An 18,329-nucleotide genomic window follows, 5' to 3' on the forward strand; every position below is an offset into this window, starting at 1 on the left:
CATGTGGCTAAAAAAAGTAGACTACAATCTGACCAAGTAGGCTAAACAGAAACCCATGAAGTCATGGTACAAAAATCAAAGGGTGTTATTTTTATATTTTAGTGAACCTATTTGATAAAAAAAAAAAAAAAAGAAAAGAAAAGAAAAGTAAGCTTTACTGCTTAAATGAACTGGTAAAATTCTGACATGGTTCTGTTACAAATTATAAAGAAAATCCTCACCACCTCTGTGTTTCTTGTCCTCCCTGCAATTACACAAATGTCTGCCTGCCTCTGTTTAGTTGGACTTACCTACTGTACATGTAATGATAATATGAATGTAATATGATGCTCTTGTCAAAGTGTGACCACAGGGTAAATATAGTGGTGATTTCCTGCTGAATGCACAGGTATGTGTGTATGTGCGCCTCCCATCTTTTCCCGTAGGTGTGTACAGTAAGTGTGCATGATTGAGAATTAGAGGCACTTAGCTACCTGGGGAGAATGGAGGTGATTCTGTGTGGGGTGTGTGGCCTTCCTGCTGGTGCCAAAGGGCAGCGGTGGGCAACAAGAGCAGCACGAACACAGGTGCACTTATTGGGGAGAGGCAAGAGAGTTTTAACTTTTTTTTCTCTCCTTTTAAACTTTACCTTGACTGTTGTGTTTGACACAGTGCTCCACAGTAAAACTTGTATGGGCTAGGTACTCATACCACCCCTCGTACACATTGCCTGGTAAAGCCTCCAGTGGTTTATTACAACTGAACTGAAGAAATAGAATACAATACACTATCATGCTGTCAGTAGGCTAAGGATAGTTTTGCATAAAGACAGAACACTGGTAGAAAGCCTCAGAAGATAGAGAATAGGCAAAAGAGGTGGGGCTTCTACTTGCAAAAACTACAACTAGCCTAGTACAAATAATGATAATACGATACAAGTTGAACATTATTTACAATAGTGCTTTATTGTTTAACAAAATAAGCAGCTCATTCTTTAGTGATTTGGTGATTCAATTTATATCTATTCCATGGTTTGGCCATTTGACTCAAAAAAATAAACTCTGGGTAGGCTATAAAGCAAAAAATCATCAGTAGATCAAATTCCTGCATATAAAACTATTTTCTATGTGAATTACACAGCTGGAAAAAAACTGAGGTGCTAGATAATCTACATAACACTCAGTGGGTATCACCTTCATTGGGTGCTCCCACATTAAGTGCTTTTTAAAAATCTATAAAGATAGGAAAAGTAAATATAGTGCATTTTAAAAAAATAAGTTGCATAAGTAAAACTGTGGCACTAAAGTGAACATCAAGGATAAGAACACTAGTGTTAACTTAGCTCAGCCTTAGTTAACACTGAATCTAACATGATTTTAAGAAATCCTCTGTTAGCATTAGTTTAACATAATTACATAAAATTGTGACAATGCAGTTACACATTTTGTTATAGGCCTTGCTGACAACAGCCATAAAGTGCTTCTTATTGCTTTCCTTCTTCATCAGCATCCTAAATGAAGTGCACCATACTATCTTCACATTCTTTGGGCACAGTGAGCTTGTAATTATGGCAAACTAACTTGTAATTCTTGCCATTGTTGTTGTCCCAGTATTCAGCCCCACAGACTTTATACTGAATGGCAAACTCCAACACTGCTCCTGGCCGCAGGAATGGAGGAACAGGCAGATGGAAACGAAATGTATCACAACTGAGTTGACCCTCTCCTCCATCCCAGCTCTTCGTGATGGTGGACACCCATGAGGCCTTAGTTTCTGTGCAGCTCTTCCACTCTGTAAATGAATAGCGGACAGTGACATCTTTCTCAAAGTCCAAATTGACAACCTGGGTAATTCCAATAACACCCAGTTCAAAACACAAAACTCTCTCCAGACACACTTTCTGCTCATAAAGACGGTGCAGGAAACCTGGCTGGTCACCGGGTTGTTGGGGAAAAAATGGCTTCATATATGGCAAGGAAATCTCCAGATGCCTTCCATCTGCCAACTCTGCACCCATCAACAATCTAAAGGTAACATGGTGTGGCACTAAGGGATCCTCTCCAGCTTTGAAATGCTTGACGTCTTCCAGGTCAAGGCCCAAAGCATCAACGAACCGCACGCCAACACTTCTACATTGTTTCTTCTTTTGTGTGGTAGATGGTAGGGAGTGTGACCGTTGTCTGATGATTGGCTTAGGTGTGGGTTCACAGGAGGGACTCCGGTGGAAATCTTTGTTTCTTAGTGGAGAGACCCTGGAGCTTGGGGGGCGGATTGGAACTGGCTTCTTCACTGCAGCATGTTTGTCAGCTTGAAGCATTTCAGTCAAGTTGATAGTCATGCAGGGCCTCGAGACGCGGCTACAGGAGCTGGGCATCTGCTGCTCAGATTTTGAGGGAGAAATCTTTTCATATCCAATAAACCACCCTCTATCCATGTTGAAACTGTTCTTCTTGCCTGTAAAGAAAGTTATGAAGCATATTTTAATGTCAGTTGCCTTACCACCAAAGTGCACTCCAGTCAAAATCATAATCTCCCACATCTGGTGAACAATTTTTTTTAACCTGTACTTGCAATTTGTGCTGCAAATCCAAAAGAAAGGCAACTTCGGTGCTGCAATTCTTCACGAGGCAAAAACATTCACTGCAGGAAAAAGTGGGCGTGTACTCTATGAGTACGTGTCGGACCTGACTGCATGCAGTTTATTCTCACACACTCTCCCTCTGAATAGTTTTAAGATCACACTGAAATATGCTTCAATAGATATAGACTGACTTTACCTCACCACATTAGGATGTAAAGCGCTAGTTACGACTAAGCTGAGGGATGTAGCCTGGTCGAGCCTCCATTTAAAGTGTATTTATTGCGTATTTATTAGACCTGCGCGTTTCCGTGCGTCCGTCCCGTCATGGAGTCTCCGCTTCTGGCTGCAGTCGCATCATAAGATCTGTAATCGGCAGCCAACTCGATAACTGTCCAACACGTACAGGTTTGTTGAGGGCTCTTGGTGGAGATCTGCTAGCAGGCGCGCAGCAACGAGGAAGCTGCAAACAGACTACTAGACCACTGACGCCGTATGGGAGATGGAGTAATATAACGTTAACCATTGCTGTTGTGTGCGGTATATTCAGTTTCTTTCATCAAACACGAATTTGATCTTTCTCCCAGTTGTAACTGTTGTTTGAAGAGAGCAGGTGGACTCACCGGGGAGCGTTATTACTTGACATTTGAAAACAGCGACTCAAACGCCTGTACTCCATGTCCCATGATGCACCTCTGATGCTCACTCCGAGACTTCGACGCAAGCTGCGAACCAGTCAGAGCAGCAGGTAAACAAACCAATCTGACTGGGACGGCGAGCCAAACAAAGCGTATGCGGTGTCTGACTGTCTTGCATATTTAATGGCGAGAAAGATGACAGACGAAAAACAGATACGTCTGCTTTCAGCGTTACATTAAAATAATCGCTCAGTTAAATATTCGCACAGGGAGGCGGGTCGACGACAAGCACAAGGACGAGTTTAACCTGCAGAGAAGAACTGATTGTCGACATCTGCGCATGATGCATTGCAGTACTTTTGAGAAAATGGGTGTTTTTAACCTCATTCTCAGAATAGGGTATCTGATCCGAGATGTCGGTTGGGTTCTTTAGCTACCGTATCGTTTCATTGTGCTGGACTCAAAACAACATAGGACTCCCTGGCGACCTGCAACATGGGGCCCATCATGCAGGAGCGCACTGCATCCACGACACTGAAACGCGTCGTCTCCAAAGAGAAGATTCGGGTAAAAAATACTGAAAACAGCGGACCAGTAACCAGGTATTGTCGGATTTTACAGCGAATACATTTAAGGTCAAATAAAAGTTGTCGTATGTTGTTTCAGTCAAGACGTTGGAGAGGTGCCTGACAAATCGCTATCATGTTTCCACAGTTCAAAGAAGGGCAACAAGATGAAGAAAGCAGTGGGGCAAGTGAAAAATTCCCCACCAGGGTCAGGTCAGGATAATGACACAGTGTCAACAGTGCTGACGGTGGGTGAATGATAGTAGTAGGTCATGTGAAGCTTCAGTGAGATATTATTAGGCTATCATTAAAAAAATAATAATCAAACCATTTCTGCATTTATCTACAGGGTGCACAGTCCAAAGGTGGTAGGGTCAAGTCTGGCACAGCAAGGAACACAAGCAAACTCTCCAGGTAGGTCCACTGGTGCACATTGTCTGTGAATGCTTTGCTTCCAGTACAGTAAATCCCTAAATCCCCAACAGCTTTCCTTACACGTGTCTGTCTCTTCACAGCCCCGAAGAAGAAGGGGATTTGAGACCTCAACTCCGCAAACACTCATCTGTGCAGAGGAAGGAGGAAAAGAGAGAAAATCAGCGAATGCCTCAGTGCAGTAACGAGCTTCAGCCCAACCGTGGGGGGATGGGGAAAAACCGACGAGCCCTCTCCCTGCCTCTCTCCCCAATATCAGGGCTACGACACATGCCATCGCACCCCCTTACGCACTCCCCGGCCCCCACACCGGAGGCACTACAGCAGCACTACCAGAAGGATGATGACACCGATAGTGCCAGCGATCTGTCCGACTCTGAGAGGCTGCCTGTGCTGCCCTCCCCCTGTACGCCCTGCACCCCTCCTCACCTCAACCTCCGCGCCGAGGTCATCAACAGTAATGATTTCCCCCCCGACTTCCCGGGACCCCGTGGCAATCTGGGCGATGAAGACGAGAGCGAGAAACCCGCCTACAGTTATCAAGACTTTCTGCCTCCTCCCTTCAACAGCTGGAGCCTGAGACAGCTGGCAGTGTTTCTTCATACAGAGGGCCGTGGTGCCCCCCGGCCCAAGCCTGTAGGGCCTTTAGAGAAGTACCTTGAGAGGCTGCTGCAGCTGGAATGGCTCCAGATCCAAACAGTGCAAGCAGAGAGCAGCCGTCCACCTGGGACTCGTCCAAGGCCACAGGGCTTCCCCTCAGCTACCACAGCTCACCCACCGCGGCCTCACACCGCTCCACCGTCCCGACTCAACTCACCCAAAGGGCTGCGCCACAGCCAGCGAGCCTTCCCATTTGCACCTGTCAACAACCCCCCATCGCCTGCCTCCACTCAGCACCACCTCTCCCGCTACCCAGTTTGCCCGCACTGTCACATTCGCTACCCTATGTGCAATGGAAGCTGCTCTGCCTATGCCTACCAGCGCCACTCACGGCTCAGTCCATTACTTGAGCGAAGAGCCAGACCTGGGGCACCAGCGAAGCGGAGCAGCAGCGAGACCCGAGCACCCTCCACAGAAGGAAGGAGCCCAGGAGGAGGAGGAGGTGGAGGAGGTGCCCAGACCCCAGTTAGCCCATCAGCTGGAAGGAGTCATATCAGGCACATGCAGGCTGCAGGCAATGCCCGAAAACAACCCCAGGAATCTAACCCAAACTGCAAAGGTCAGGTGAGGAAAACTCGCGTGAGAGCTAACTCTGAGACAGAGTCAGGTGGCATGAAAGCAGCTGGTGCAGAGAAACGCGTCTTTGCAAGTAAGAGAGAGGTCATCACCTCCAAGAGAGTAGAGAAGGACTGGCAGAGGACAGAGGCAGGAGGGCAGGCCTCTAAAACTGCCATGAAAAGAGCTGCAAAAGAGCCGCAGGCCCTCTCCAAAGCACCACTTAGTAGTAAGCAGAATGGCAAAACAAAAAATGTGCACTTTGTTGCAAAGTAACCCATACAGAGCTTCAATTTAGCACTTTACTGAGTGGTTACTTGGTATAGGGGCTTGAACCTATGCTTGCTTTCTGTGTAATCTGTGTAATACTAACCTGTCCTAACTGTTGTACAGCAGTCTAAATCAGTCAGTGGTGTCCAGCCTTTAAAAGGTCAAAACATTCAGAAATCGAGCAAGTAGAATAGAGATTAAAAAAACAACATGTATGACTCTTAATAGAAGTGATTTATACACATTGCATTTCATTTAGAATGTACAGTAATTAGTCAGACTGTGTTATAACAGAGGCTCGCTATGAACCGTAACACAACTAGAACTCTAAAAACACAGCTTTTATGTAGACTGAACTCTGATGCACTGCAACACTGCATCTCTTAGTGTGCTACTAATGTTGAAGTAGGCAGAAAATAAGCATCCACTGTACTGTTAGACAGCTTTCAGCATAACTAATCCATAGTGAAGTTAAACACAGATCATTACATTTGAGTCATTGAATACAACTGTAGCCGTTACTAGTGGACTTTTTGATGTAGGAATGTATTTGTTTTCAAGCAGTTACTTTACTTGATGTTGCTTTTCATCTATTCTTTGGTGCTCATGTTTTAAGACATGTTAAGTTACAACATTTTTTGGCTGAAAAGAAGGAGGTACAGTGAGTGCTGGTGTGCTGAGTAATGTAATATGTTTCAGATCTATTTGTGCAATGGGTTTTACATTTTTGGTTACAAGGGCTTTTCATGTATGAACAGCTTAGTCTAAGATAATAAACTGTATTTTGCCTAGAGCTGAGCTCTTTGTATCATTGAAGATGGTGTAATGTTTGCTACGAATGTAAATGCATATTTTTCCAAATTTTATATACCATAGTTATATTTATGAAAAGTGTTGTGGTTGACATGTATTCATCATTGTCTTTTTTATGTTTACATTATCATGCACAAGAAGAAAACACTGAGTAAAAGAGCTGAATGTAACTTAAAGTCGACTAATGCTGTACCATTGGTCATTCTGAGGATTCTGTGAAATTTCAGCACATCATATATCTGTCAGGCTTTAACAACATTTGAAGCCTACAGAACACTGTGTTTACATTAGTGTCTTATGTGTTTCTTGTGATATACCATGTGCAAATGATTCATGAGAACACTTCATCGTTGTAAATGACCTGATATGTATTCAGATTGCACCTCTTTACTTAATATTCATGTAAAGTATCAAAGCCATAGATAAGGGGCCAGAGTGGCGATGTTATTATTTATGTGTACACTATGTTGACAGGCACGCAGAAAGATTGTGGTATGTATTTTCTCAATGTTGAATGCAAGTATTTGTAAGGCATAGAAATAAATGTTTTGCACACAAGTGACAGTATCTGTGGGTCATTCTTAAGCACACTATAAAACAATGGACAGAATTCCCACCTCGCTTCATTACTATACTAACACTGCTTAAATCCCCAACACAAATAGCTATACCTATGGTTATTAAATCATGCAAATTATTGCATTCACCACCAGCAGAACAGATAGATAAAACTCTACTTCTCTTTGAAGAACTCTGCTATTTAATGTTTGAACTTGAAATGTGGTTTTCATGACTCAGCCTTTTCAGTTTTTAATCAAGGTTGAATTATCACAGGAGAAAAAAAACATTGTTACATCTTCTTCTGGCCTGTAAATGGTTTTAATAGTCGGCGAAGCTGCTTATCTCTGTCATTCACACCCCCTGGAAAAAAAAAAGTATATATTTTCATTTAGTAATACAGGCTTTTTCCATATATCCACATGATCAAATAGAGTAGTATTAGTTAGACCTATGCTTAATCACATTTGTCCGAACTTAGCATACACTTTTTTGTCTCAAATGTGGCGTTGCCTCCAAAACGTTTTCCCAGTTTGATTACCTAGATGTGTGTTGGCAGTGAAACATGAACTACCAAATGTTTCTAGATTTACATCCTCTTCATAGACAGGGCCATCGCTCCACATGAGATCGTAGCCACCCACTCTTTTCTCCTTGCCCGTCAGCCTAATGAGGAAACCCACAGTTTATTAGAACACAGCAGCAGGGTGGCAGAAAGTGACAACAAGAACTCATCATTTTGTTGCTGAGCATCAGAGGAAATTTATATATTCTTGGTATTGTTATATATGTAGAGTTTCTAAAATATGTCTCTTTCAATTTTCTTTGTTCTCATTCTCAAATATGCCACAAACCTGCAAAGACTATGCTTTGAAATTGTGATATATTGGTGAATATTAATAAAGAATGCCATCCCTTTTATTAAATAGAGAAATAAGCCCTCACGCCTCATTTACTGCAATGTTAAACACTTGATGAGAAAGAGGCTTTTACCTTCCCTCCATATCAACAACATTCAAAGTGTCTTCCAGCAGTCTGCACTTCATCTCATAATCCTCTTGACTACTGGGCGTGTGTGACGGAGAGGCATTCACCTCAATTAACCACCTGCAAAAAGATGGGAGGTGATGACATTCACCAAACATTTACATAGCCTTTTGAGCTGGCCTTAGGCCGATTGATGAGAAGAGCAAAAGCTGATATCTGTATGTGTGGCACATGCAAATTGAATGGATGTTGGAATATTTGTAATGGAGAGGAAAACTGTCATTAGAGGGTGTTAATTTACAGCTGGATTACTGCACACCTGTCAGTTTTCATACACAGGTTTCTGGCAGATTTACAGCTTTGTTTTGAAGCATCCTTGATGGCAAGTCACGTAATGTTTGCAGGGTTTGCTTGTCTGTGCATGTGTTTCTCTCTGCAAATTTGTGAGCATGCATGCCTCAGTAGTGTGTGTTTGCAAGTGAAAATGTGTATCATTTGATGCCCTGTGTTGACCTGTGTACACTGTATGCGTGAGCACTCACGGCTTAAGGTTCTGATCCAGTAGAATGTCGTATCCGTAGAGCTCAAAGCAGTGTTTGTCATTAATGATGACCTTTTGTACACTCAGTAGACTGCGGACAAATATGTTATCCATCTCTTTAAACAGGGTTTCTACCACCTCTGTACCATGTTTTGCAGTCAGGTATCTGCGAAGGTGTTGAATCTGCCACTTACACCCCTATAGACAATGCAGCAAAAAAAAGAGATAGAATTGGTTAAAAATGAGACGTTTCTGTAAAACTTACAGAAATCTAACACAATCTTTGACCAATTCTTTGAGGTTCTTGAATTACACACCTTTTCAGGGTCATAGTCAGGTGCGGTTTTCTGAACAGCCACATTAGTAAGATGCATATCTGCATAGAAGCACTAAGAAGAATTTGGGGATCTTTAATGATGTAATGATGCCTTCCACAGGGATGTGGATGAAAGCGACAAAATTAGGAACAACAGCCTCAGAAATTAGGTCAAACCAGGCTATTTAAAACTGACTTTGCTTGAATATTTCATTAGACAAAGGCTCAACTTGTTAAGGGAATTGTTGGTACCAAAACCTCAGACTCAAATTATCGCATAAGTGTAAGAACATTCAGATGCAAATTGTCATGACACCAAAGAAAGGATACACTTGTCATCAATACTACTGAGGGAGAAGCGGGTGCTTGAGAAGCGGGCAAAGCCTTCTCGATACAGCCAGGCCTTCAAGGGAACATACTGAAACAACGAGCACATATTTGTAAGTGCAAAAAAATCACATTCTGCATAGAATATTGTGATTCACAATGTGTAGCACATACTGATGCAACCAGCACATAGACCCTCAGATCAAATTTCCTGCCTGTGAAGATAGAAAACACAAAAAGAACTGATTGTAAAATTATTTGTTGTAACATTTGATGATTGTCCAGAATGTAATTTTTAATATAATGTATTATTCACTTAATTTATTACCATTAATCAGGTAGGGGTTCTCAATGTACCGTTGTGCCACATAGTTTTCCACCTGAGCTGTATCCTTCTGTTCCTCTGAGCGGGTGCCATCCTGAGGGAGCACTATTGTCAATCTGAATTTGTGTGTGTGACGTGTGAGCACTCAATTTCTTGATCAAATCACACATTACTGATTTAGTACACATTACCTTCTTCCAATCCATGATGTCTTTCAGTTTCCTGAACAGGAAAATGCCTTTCCCTTGAGATTTTGCTACCTTGAAAAACATACCAATTAATTTAATTTGGGGTTAGAACCCTAATAATCATTATTGTTTAGAAAGTATGACATCTGTATTGTACTTTAGCTAACCGGCTTCATAATCCAGGTGCTGCCAGGGCTTCTTTTGAACTCCTCTACAAAGAGATGATACTCGCTTGGCAATGCAAATGTGCAGGGGAAAAAGTCACATTTGGAGGCCTCCATTTGTCCAATGTCCCTCTCCAGATTTTTCCTGTATCTTTTGAGATTTTTCACCATGAGGTTTTTGCGACTCAGCTGTAACAGAAAACAAAGAAAAAAAAACAGCACATAAATGACCAGATATGCTGAATTATATATGCTTTGTCACTTCTAAATTATACAATTTATAGTCTTGTAGAATACTAGATTGATATCAGCTCACCTCATAATGGTTGCGAAAGTGGTTTATCCTTACATGTTCCTCCATGTAGGAATGATCAAAATTCTCCCTCAGCCAGCCTACATCACACCAGTTGAAATCCCATTCTCCCTCACTGTGAGAAACACAATAGATAACAAATGCAAGGCAATACATAAAATAAAAATAGCCTACTGGTTCGATAAAAATCTAACAACCCTATACTCACTCTTTCACTTCGACCCAGCCTGGTCTTAGGCGCAGAACATCCTGTATGGTGTTGAGTGGGCCACATTTGTAACGCACGCAGCTTCTTCCCTCCCTGAGGAGACATTACAAAAGTAATCAATGTCATCAATGCTTTGGTGTTTCTATTTACACTCAACTTAAAACGACACTGACCGCTCCTCCTTTTTGCCAGAGTCATGTGGCCCTTTGTATCCAGAAGTCTGCAGTAAACCAGTAGTAAACCAAGATTTTAATAACAATCATCTGATATTTCTTGCATTTTGTCACACATTCTCAGTTAGCTGCTCTAGCTAAGTTAGAAACTCTAGCTAGTTAACCAATGTTAGTAACTTCCACGTCTACGTCACATCAACAGAAAGCCTACAAACAAACAAAATGTACATACAAAAAAAAAAAAAAAGTACATGCAGCGTTTCCTCTTTACCTTATACTTTGACATGGATGAACACAACATGAACACACTGTTCAAACTGTTACTACGGCTGTATTAAGATAAAATATGTCCGAGTAAAAGTATGGAGCTAGTAGTAGCACAGCTAAACCAGGACGAGACTACAACAACACCCCCGGCGTAGTAGTTAGACAACAGCCGTTGCCATGGTAACAGAGGCCTTGGCGACCGGAAGAACTGACAGCCTACTGTCCTTTATCTTCTGCTAATGTGAGACAGATAGATAGATAGATAGATAGATAGATAGATAGATAGATAGATAGATAGATAGATAGATAGATAGATAGATAGATAGATAGATAGATAGATAGATAGATAGATAGATAGATAGATAGATAGGTTGTTGCTTCAGGTGCCCAGGTGGCACAGTGCGAGCCAACTCTTTCAGGTGTCTTTTTCTCTCTCTCCTTAAATCTGTTTTAACATGTCTGTTGTTGTTGTTGTTGATATGGACCACTTGTTGTGTATAGATAGATAGATAGATAGATAGATAGATAGATAGATAGATAGATAGATAGATAGATAGATAGATAGATAGATAGATAGATAGATAGATAGAAGGGGATTTTTGTGGGAAAATACATCACCCAAAATCTAAGCTGTCACACAAATATTAATGTAGCCATTTTAGATTTTTTTTCATGACTTTGCTGGCTTGCCAAGCTTCAAATCTAGAATCAAATCACCACTTGGTGGTGCCAAAACCTTGAGTAGAAAGATGTTGCTTTACTTGCAGCAAATTGTCTTTGCCTTGATTGATATTCATTGTTTCATTTCATTAAACAGCCTACAATGTCATCATACACATACGTCATACACATAGCCTACATGCCGACATCATACTGTTAGGCCAATAGGCCTAAGCCTGTATGGGTGATCCAGCCTGCGTAACTCAAGTTAAAGGATATGCCAAATTGGAAAATATAAAGTTCATTGCCAACTTGAATTTTTATTTCACATAATGAATGCAATATTCTGACACATCTAAATGAACAAATTTGTACAATCATTAGAATATTTGTAATATTATTATTATCTGATGATAAACAATAACACATTTCTACAACACTAATTCCATGTTGTAGTTGAACTTTCTGTATGGTCTTACATGACAAGACATGCCTGAGGGACAAATGGCCCAGTGATGATTGCAGTGATTTACCATGACAACAAGATTATGGAAGAAAACAGTCTGGAGTGGAGAGAGAGATCATCCCTCACGACAAGTCAAGTCATGTCAAGCAGAACTTAATTTGTCCCCAGAGGAGCAAGTGGTTGCGCAGCTATAAAACACAACATTAGCCTATATAAAATAAGACGAAAATAAAATGATGAAATATGATAACAAAAGGTAGGCCTAGGCTACTACTAAAATGAAAAGCAGTGGCTGGGTGGTCAAACTGATAGGTCTCTTTCAACAAGTTAAGCAGTGAATCGGCTGAGGATATGAAAGACTGCCTTCTATCTGTTGGTTTTGGCTGGTGGTGTGGTCTGAATGGATGTAGCGAATGGATGCTGTCAGACAGAACGGATTCAGCTTTCTTTAACACTTTATTACAAAACTCTGACATCTTTTCAACACTGCTACAGGCCGTAGAGAGAGAGAGAGAGAGAGAGAGACTCCCCGAGCTAGCTAGCTGTCAACCAGTCGTAGAGAGAGAGAGAGAGAGAGAGCTAGCTGTCAACCAGTCGTAGAGAGAGAGAGAGAGAGAGAGACCCGAGCTAGCTAGCTGTCAACCAGTCGTAGAGAGAGAGAGAGAGAGAGAGATAAGCTTAGTTTTTCAAATATCAAAAAGCTGGGTGGTATTTTTGTGCAGGACAATCTGAAGATGCAGTGTAGCAAATTTGGTGTCAATTGAACAAAAATTGTGGATGGGGAAAGGTTTAATAAGTTTTGCAGTTAAAAAAAAAAACCCAGAGTGATGGACTTAATCATTTGCACTGCATTTAATTGTACAAAAGGTTCTGGAGTCTTGGGCAACGTTTTGGTTAAAGTTGCAAAACTGTCGCCCCAAAAGCCAGTCTCAAAATCTCCTACCATCCAGATAAACTATTAAATAAAGTGCTTTATTTGGTAATTACTGGAAATTGAATCTATTACAAAACATGACATGTGGTTAAAAGAACTTGTTTTTTCTTGGTGCTTAGGATTTTTCATATTATTTCAAACAATAGGAGAGATTAATAACAGACAAGAAAATCTAGTGAAATGTGGCAGTGTTCATATCATATTTCATATCCAAAACAGCTGGCTGTAAAATGACATCAGATTTCTTTCAAATGTCATCAACATCATATACTTGGGCAAGCCTCAGACAAGAAAATAAGTAGTCCTCTTATTTATTTTTTCTTTACTGCAGAGGACCACTCATTCAAATAGATGAATGGACCTGAGACCATAATTTGCTCAAACCCACCGAGTGAAAAAGTAATATTATACGGAAAGTGATGAAGCAGCACAGGAAGGACTTTTCAGCCCACCATGAACACCCTTATTTTCAGAGTAAATGGTCACATTATTACGCCCGAAAGGAAGTCGTCATGTCTTTAGTCAGAGTTGGCCCTTTGCCAGACATTTCCATTTACATCTCCACCACAATACCTTATATACATTTACTGTTTTCAAATTAAAGTCAAGGCTCTGCAAAAGTTTGTATAAGTCACTATATGTATGATTTTGGCAGAGAATTTGTTTTTGTTTTTATGCAACATGAAAAACAACTCGATGATAACCATCTTGGAATGGAAATTGTTTTGAGGATTAACCAATGGGCTTGTCTATTTCGAACTTATCGTCTGTGTTTTCTATGGATGTGAAGTTGAATTCCAACTTTATTATCCACTTTAGATTGTCATTTTAAATCTATGTTTTGTCTTTGACAGGCTCTCTTTAACTGGCTTAGTTTTACAATGCAGATTTTTACCACAATGTGGGTTTTGCATAAATCTCTGTACCACCACTCACTGTGAAGTATCCTGCAGGTCATACAATTTCTAGTGGCTGACAGTCATCAGTTCTGGTAAACCATATCATTCTCAACAGCCACAAAGTGGTTGGATGTGGGATCCTGGTGCATCAGCTGTTACTCATAAGGTAAGCATCTTGCTGACTTTAGTGTGATAATCTTCATGCTGGAATGATGATCTTTTTGGTGGAAAATTCAGCTCAGCTATATTTCTTTCTGTAGCATCTTATTACACTCTTCCAGCCCCTCCACATGCAGAGGAAACATCTCTATGTCACTGATTAAGGTCAAGGATGCAAAGGCAAGAGAGGGTAAAGCTTTGAAGCATGACAGGGTTAGAGTGGCAATAGGCCTCAGTTGGTATGTGCCATCTGTTCACTGTAATGTGCTAGGCAGTGGAAGAGTTTGAGGTGAAACATCCTATTGTGATTTGAAAGAAGGCCTTTTCTCTTAACACTCTTTATGCATAACAACAAAGACTAAGAAATCAGTTCTGCGGGGATTTAAATGTGATTGGACAGGAAATGACTGTCTTCATGCAGGTTTCTGTAAAAGTCTGTGTGCAAAGGTGTCCTCTTATTGCTGTGTCTAATTCGATCTGTTCCACTGATAGTAATGCAGAGCAGGCTCAGTGGTATTTGTGTTTTTACATTATCATTGGATCTAAATTACAGCTGAAATCCACTTCCTTTCTGTGCTTGATTTTCTTATCCATATCAGATGTATAGAACCGTTTTACATCATCGCTCCTCATATTCATCTCAACAGGCTTACATATCTGCAGCCTCTGAGATGTTAATGCCATCTGTTTATTGTTTCTCCACTCCCTACCTCAGTAGCTCCACTGCACTCCAGAGGTAATGAGTTTGCAAATCTCCAGGCTTTGCACACCCAAAATATTTTCTCATAAAACACAAGAGGGGGCCAAGAAAAACTCAACAAAGTGGCAGCATGCATTCTTGTATGTCTCCCAGTTAAGCCTAGAATACCTTAGGAAGAGTTCCTCTCTACTGACTAGATCAAGGCAGCTATAATCAATTCTGGCAAGCAGAAAGTGAACATACAGTACTTGTGATATAACGTGAAACCATATGTCTGACTTCTTGGGGTAAAGCAGGGAGAAAAGCAGAAGGGGAAAAAAAGCCTGTAGAATTATGAGAGTGATCTGGGAAACGCCAGATAATGGAAATATTAGGAACCTGGGAAAACTCTGTAGGTCTTCGATAGATTTTCATAATGGCAGTCCTACTGTGCACAAGGAAAACAATTTCACACCAAAATGTGTTGCACTGAAATTTAATTTAGTGCAGTTTAATTCAGTGAGGCCTGCTATTAAGTTTCATGCCCTCAATTCAGTTTTATTACCTTGATCCGTTACGCCAAAAGAGGGTGTGCAAGGAAAGTTTATATTGTACATTTATAGTTCTCTCTGCATATTAACTGTAAATAAACACCCGTGAACATATGAACTCATGCTGCGACATCACTTTCACCGGACCAGGTTGTTAGAGGTCCTTCACAGAAAAACCCAAATGGTACCTTGAAAGCATGCATGCATCATGTGACCACTTAACCACATGCAGTCAACTTTAGGAGAAAGAAAACAGAATATGGTCTTCATTTATCAGGAATTCTCTCAGTTTCCCAGCTTGGGGATTGTGCCAGAGAAGTGGGGTATGGCACAAAACCTTAGCCGTGGGGAATTTGGGAAGGAGCCAGAGGGCAGTCATGAGTCAAACAGATTTAGGTTTACTGGATGCCTCTGTAGGAAAGCACAAACCTTGCACAGTCATTCTATGTAACCCAGAGTGGAGCAACGTAAACAGCAGGCCCCATGGGAGATCTTAAGTCATTATGCCAAAGCATTTAGATAAAGGTCCTCATCAATCAGTGAAGGTATGAATTTGTTTGAATGAGCTCCCCCCCTACCCCACCCCATCCCCAGATCCCATGATATCTTTTCCTTTGGGTATATGTAAGTGTGTATGCCTCAGGCCCAGAGAGAGACCAACTTTGAAATTGTTTTTATTTTACATCTACCGGTTTTGATGGACAAGATGTGACAGACTGATGTGAGTATTAGTGAAAATCTAAACAGATTAATAGGTCTTCAGTTTGTTCATCTATGTTTTATTTATTTATTGATGGTAGTCTGGCGTGTGATCGTAATGATTGCCCCGGGAGGCAACACAAAGAGAACAAAAGTTGGACTTGGAAGCTAGGTGAGGTAGGTTTGTTTTTGTTACAGTGATCTGAACAGAGCTGTAGGTACACCCTCATAAAGTCTCCTTCTGCCCCCCTCCCGCCCCACCTCTCCAGTTTTCCTGTGTACACCTCTCGTTCAAATTCCTACAGGTGTTCCTGCTTAGCTTTCATGAATACCGCATGCAGCCTCACACTCACTGGTTTGATTGACAAACAGAATGGATTAATTAAATCAAAATGAATTACATTACACACAATTTCTTATCAACATACTGTCTAGTTTGACCGATAATCTTTTCGCACCTAATCCACTTATTTTAGCACAATAAATACAACTTGAGAACTTGACTTATGGTGGCTGCTGTGCCAGGAACAGGGCAGGGCATAATCCTAGCTGAAATCTGATTGGCATTGGCATTTTATACTTGGTTGCAAATCATTCACTGGCTGCTTGACATCTATGTCTCTCACATCACCAGACACTTCTGTTGGTGATGTATTGCCAGGCCAGGACTGCAGCCATCACTGTTTTCCCTTGTTTTCTGACCTTCAGTCTGACCTTGTGTATAGAAATATGCTGAATTTGACTAAAGCAAACACATTGTTTGCTTTGGCTACATATACAGGTCATTGTCCTGCTGTACCACCCCCACCTTGTCTATGTCTAACAGATGAAGTATGCCTTGGGTTATGAACGATGCTTTTTTCCGCATACTTCGTTATTGGAACAGGTTGATCTTTGTCTCATCTCATCTTTGGCACATAGAATTCTTGTGATGCCTGATGTCTTTGGCTGAGGCAGGGGTGTAGTCCTGATCTACAAGACAGGTGGTCTAAATATGTCATCCACTATATTGGTCTTCTATAGTCTACCAGGTCATTGGGTTCACTCATTCTGACAGTCTTAAAGTTGACCAAAAAGCATTAACATCAGGTTCCATCAAGTCATTTGAATCATTCAGAACAACATTACCAGAATAATGCTCTTGTGATAAGAATGTTTAGTAAGTAGAGATGAGATTTACACATCACAAAAATATATAAATCCAGTTGTGCCAAAGTGCCTTTTATATCGAGATTAAATACACTTACTATCTGCCAGATGTAAATTTTATGTTGGTTTAAGCTAATAACATTATCACCCACATGCTGGGTAAATGATGTAATATGGAATATGATCGCTAATGCTTCAAAATGCTATTTCTTTTCTATTAATGAACTTGTGAGATTGAATTTAACAAAAATAACCATATATATACTTCCAATATGTTGAATGTGTATGTTAGCTAGACAGTGTTGGCTCATGTCACAGAATACTGAGTTAAAGAGGAACTATGCAGGATTTGTAACTTATGCTACTTTTTTTTCCCTTAAAGGACAATTCCAGGCGAATTCAACTCAGGGGTGTATTTTCATATCATTTTAGGTCTAAAAGAATGAATCTGAAGATTTTCAGTTTAATTGCTCCTGTTTTGCGGTAGTTGCGTCTGTCCGCGCATCGCCACGGCAGCAATGAATGGGAGTGGATGTAAGTTCCACTGTTTAGGCTGTTTCAAGCCCTCAAAGCCGCAATTTTTTTCCACAGACAGCATCAGATGGCTACTCAAACATGCACCGAGAAGTTTATTTACTTCAAGCAAGCCGACATGTTTGTAAAACTAGATCTAATTCAAAGTCTCCCGGAGTCTCGCGCGAGACCCAGTTGCCGTGCTCGGTGTGTTCAGGTGCAGTGGGAAAAGCTACCGTTTGTGTCATAAACACAGGAATATCAACTCTTTACTTGCGTCAAGTAAAAAAAACTTCTCGGCGCATCTTTGAGTAGCCACCTGACACTGTCTGTGGAAAAAAATGTACACTTCAAGCAAGTAAAGAGTTGATATTCCTGTGTTTATGACACAAGCGGTAGCTCCTACTGCGCCTGAATACACCAGCACTGCAACTTCGGGCTCGCACGAGACTCCGGGAGACTTTGAATTAGATCGACTTTTACAAACATGTCGGCTTGCTTGAAGTAAATAAACTTCTCGGTGCATGTTTGAGTAGCCATCTGATGCTGTCTGTGGAAAAAAATTGCGGCTTTGAGGGCTGGAAACAGCCTAAACAGCGGAACTTACATCCACTCCCATTCATTGCTGCCGTGGCGATGCGCGGACAGACGCAACTACCGCAAAACAGGAGCGATTAAACTGAAAATCTTCAGATTCATTCTTTTAGACCTAAAATGATATGAAAATACACCCCTGAGTTGAATTCGCCTGGAATTGTCCTT

The 18,329-nt window shown here is 41.1% G+C and overlaps 3 protein-coding genes across 7 annotated transcripts; 1 reads left to right on the forward strand and 2 right to left on the reverse strand.

The window, feature by feature from the left end:
- Positions 1–922: 922 nt before the first annotated feature.
- On the reverse strand, positions 923–3,044 carry ppp1r3da (protein phosphatase 1, regulatory subunit 3Da). 4 transcript variants are annotated; one of them, XM_085781630.1, is made up of 2 exons: positions 2,857–3,044; positions 923–2,433 (listed from the first exon to the last, which is right to left on the reverse strand). In XM_085781630.1, the coding sequence occupies exon 2, from the start codon at positions 2,411–2,413 to the stop codon at positions 1,490–1,492; it is 924 nt and encodes a 307-aa protein (XP_085637756.1). In that variant the 5' UTR covers positions 2,414–2,433; positions 2,857–3,044; the 3' UTR covers positions 923–1,489. The 4 variants fall into 4 exon arrangements, with proteins under 4 accessions (XP_085637756.1, XP_085637758.1, XP_085637757.1 ...); XM_085781632.1 differs by having other exon boundaries at positions 933–2,433; positions 2,765–2,905; XM_085781631.1 differs by having other exon boundaries at positions 1,266–2,433; positions 2,757–2,890.
- A 213-nt stretch (positions 3,045–3,257) lies between these two features.
- Positions 3,258–7,053, forward strand: fam217ba (family with sequence similarity 217 member Ba). Its single transcript, XM_085781625.1, has 4 exons — positions 3,258–3,797; positions 3,910–4,009; positions 4,111–4,175; positions 4,277–7,053. Exons 1-4 carry the CDS (start codon positions 3,691–3,693, stop codon positions 5,682–5,684), a joined length of 1,680 nt encoding a protein of 559 aa, XP_085637751.1. The 5' UTR covers positions 3,258–3,690; the 3' UTR covers positions 5,685–7,053.
- A 220-nt stretch (positions 7,054–7,273) lies between these two features.
- On the reverse strand, positions 7,274–11,008 carry ttll9 (tubulin tyrosine ligase-like family, member 9). 2 transcript variants are annotated; one of them, XM_085781627.1, is made up of 14 exons: positions 10,863–11,008; positions 10,592–10,638; positions 10,419–10,511; positions 10,247–10,325; positions 9,901–10,086; positions 9,737–9,805; positions 9,549–9,639; positions 9,395–9,435; positions 9,224–9,311; positions 8,895–8,953; positions 8,579–8,775; positions 8,043–8,156; positions 7,591–7,715; positions 7,274–7,412 (listed from the first exon to the last, which is right to left on the reverse strand). In XM_085781627.1, the coding sequence occupies exons 1-14, from the start codon at positions 10,890–10,892 to the stop codon at positions 7,342–7,344; spliced, it is 1,290 nt and encodes a 429-aa protein (XP_085637753.1). In that variant the 5' UTR covers positions 10,893–11,008; the 3' UTR covers positions 7,274–7,341. The 2 variants fall into 2 exon arrangements, with proteins under 2 accessions (XP_085637753.1, XP_085637752.1); XM_085781626.1 differs by having other exon boundaries at positions 10,214–10,325.
- Between the last annotated feature and the right edge of the window lie 7,321 nt (positions 11,009–18,329).

Source organism: Trachurus japonicus, chromosome 7 (genome assembly GCF_045865225.1).
Source record: "Trachurus japonicus isolate A0001 chromosome 7, Traja_1.0".
Lineage (NCBI taxonomy): Eukaryota > Metazoa > Chordata > Actinopteri > Carangiformes > Carangidae > Trachurus > Trachurus japonicus.

What these genes read in the sequence shown, in the direction of transcription:
- ttll9 (XM_085781626.1), bottom strand. Translation starts at nt 10,892, where the DNA reads ATGTTGTGTTCATCCATGTCAAAGTATAAG. An exon ending in ACATCATGGATTGGAAGAAG is followed by an intron (nt 9,640 to 9,736) that starts GTAATGTGTACT and finishes GTGCTCCCTCAG; the next exon opens with GATGGCACCCGCTCAGAGGA. An exon ending in CTGACTATGACCCTGAAAAG is followed by an intron (nt 8,776 to 8,894) that starts GTGTGTAATTCA and finishes CATTGTCTATAG; the next exon opens with GGGTGTAAGTGGCAGATTCA.
- fam217ba (XM_085781625.1), top strand. Translation starts at nt 3,691, where the DNA reads ATGGGGCCCATCATGCAGGAGCGCACTGCATCCACGACACTGAAACGC. An exon ending in AACAGCGGACCAGTAACCAG is followed by an intron (nt 3,798 to 3,909) that starts GTATTGTCGGAT and finishes ATGTTTCCACAG; the next exon opens with TTCAAAGAAGGGCAACAAGA. An exon ending in CAGTGTCAACAGTGCTGACG is followed by an intron (nt 4,010 to 4,110) that starts GTGGGTGAATGA and finishes ATTTATCTACAG; the next exon opens with GGTGCACAGTCCAAAGGTGG.
- ppp1r3da (XM_085781630.1), bottom strand. Translation starts at nt 2,413, where the DNA reads ATGGATAGAGGGTGGTTTATTGGATATGAAAAGATTTCTCCCTCAAAA.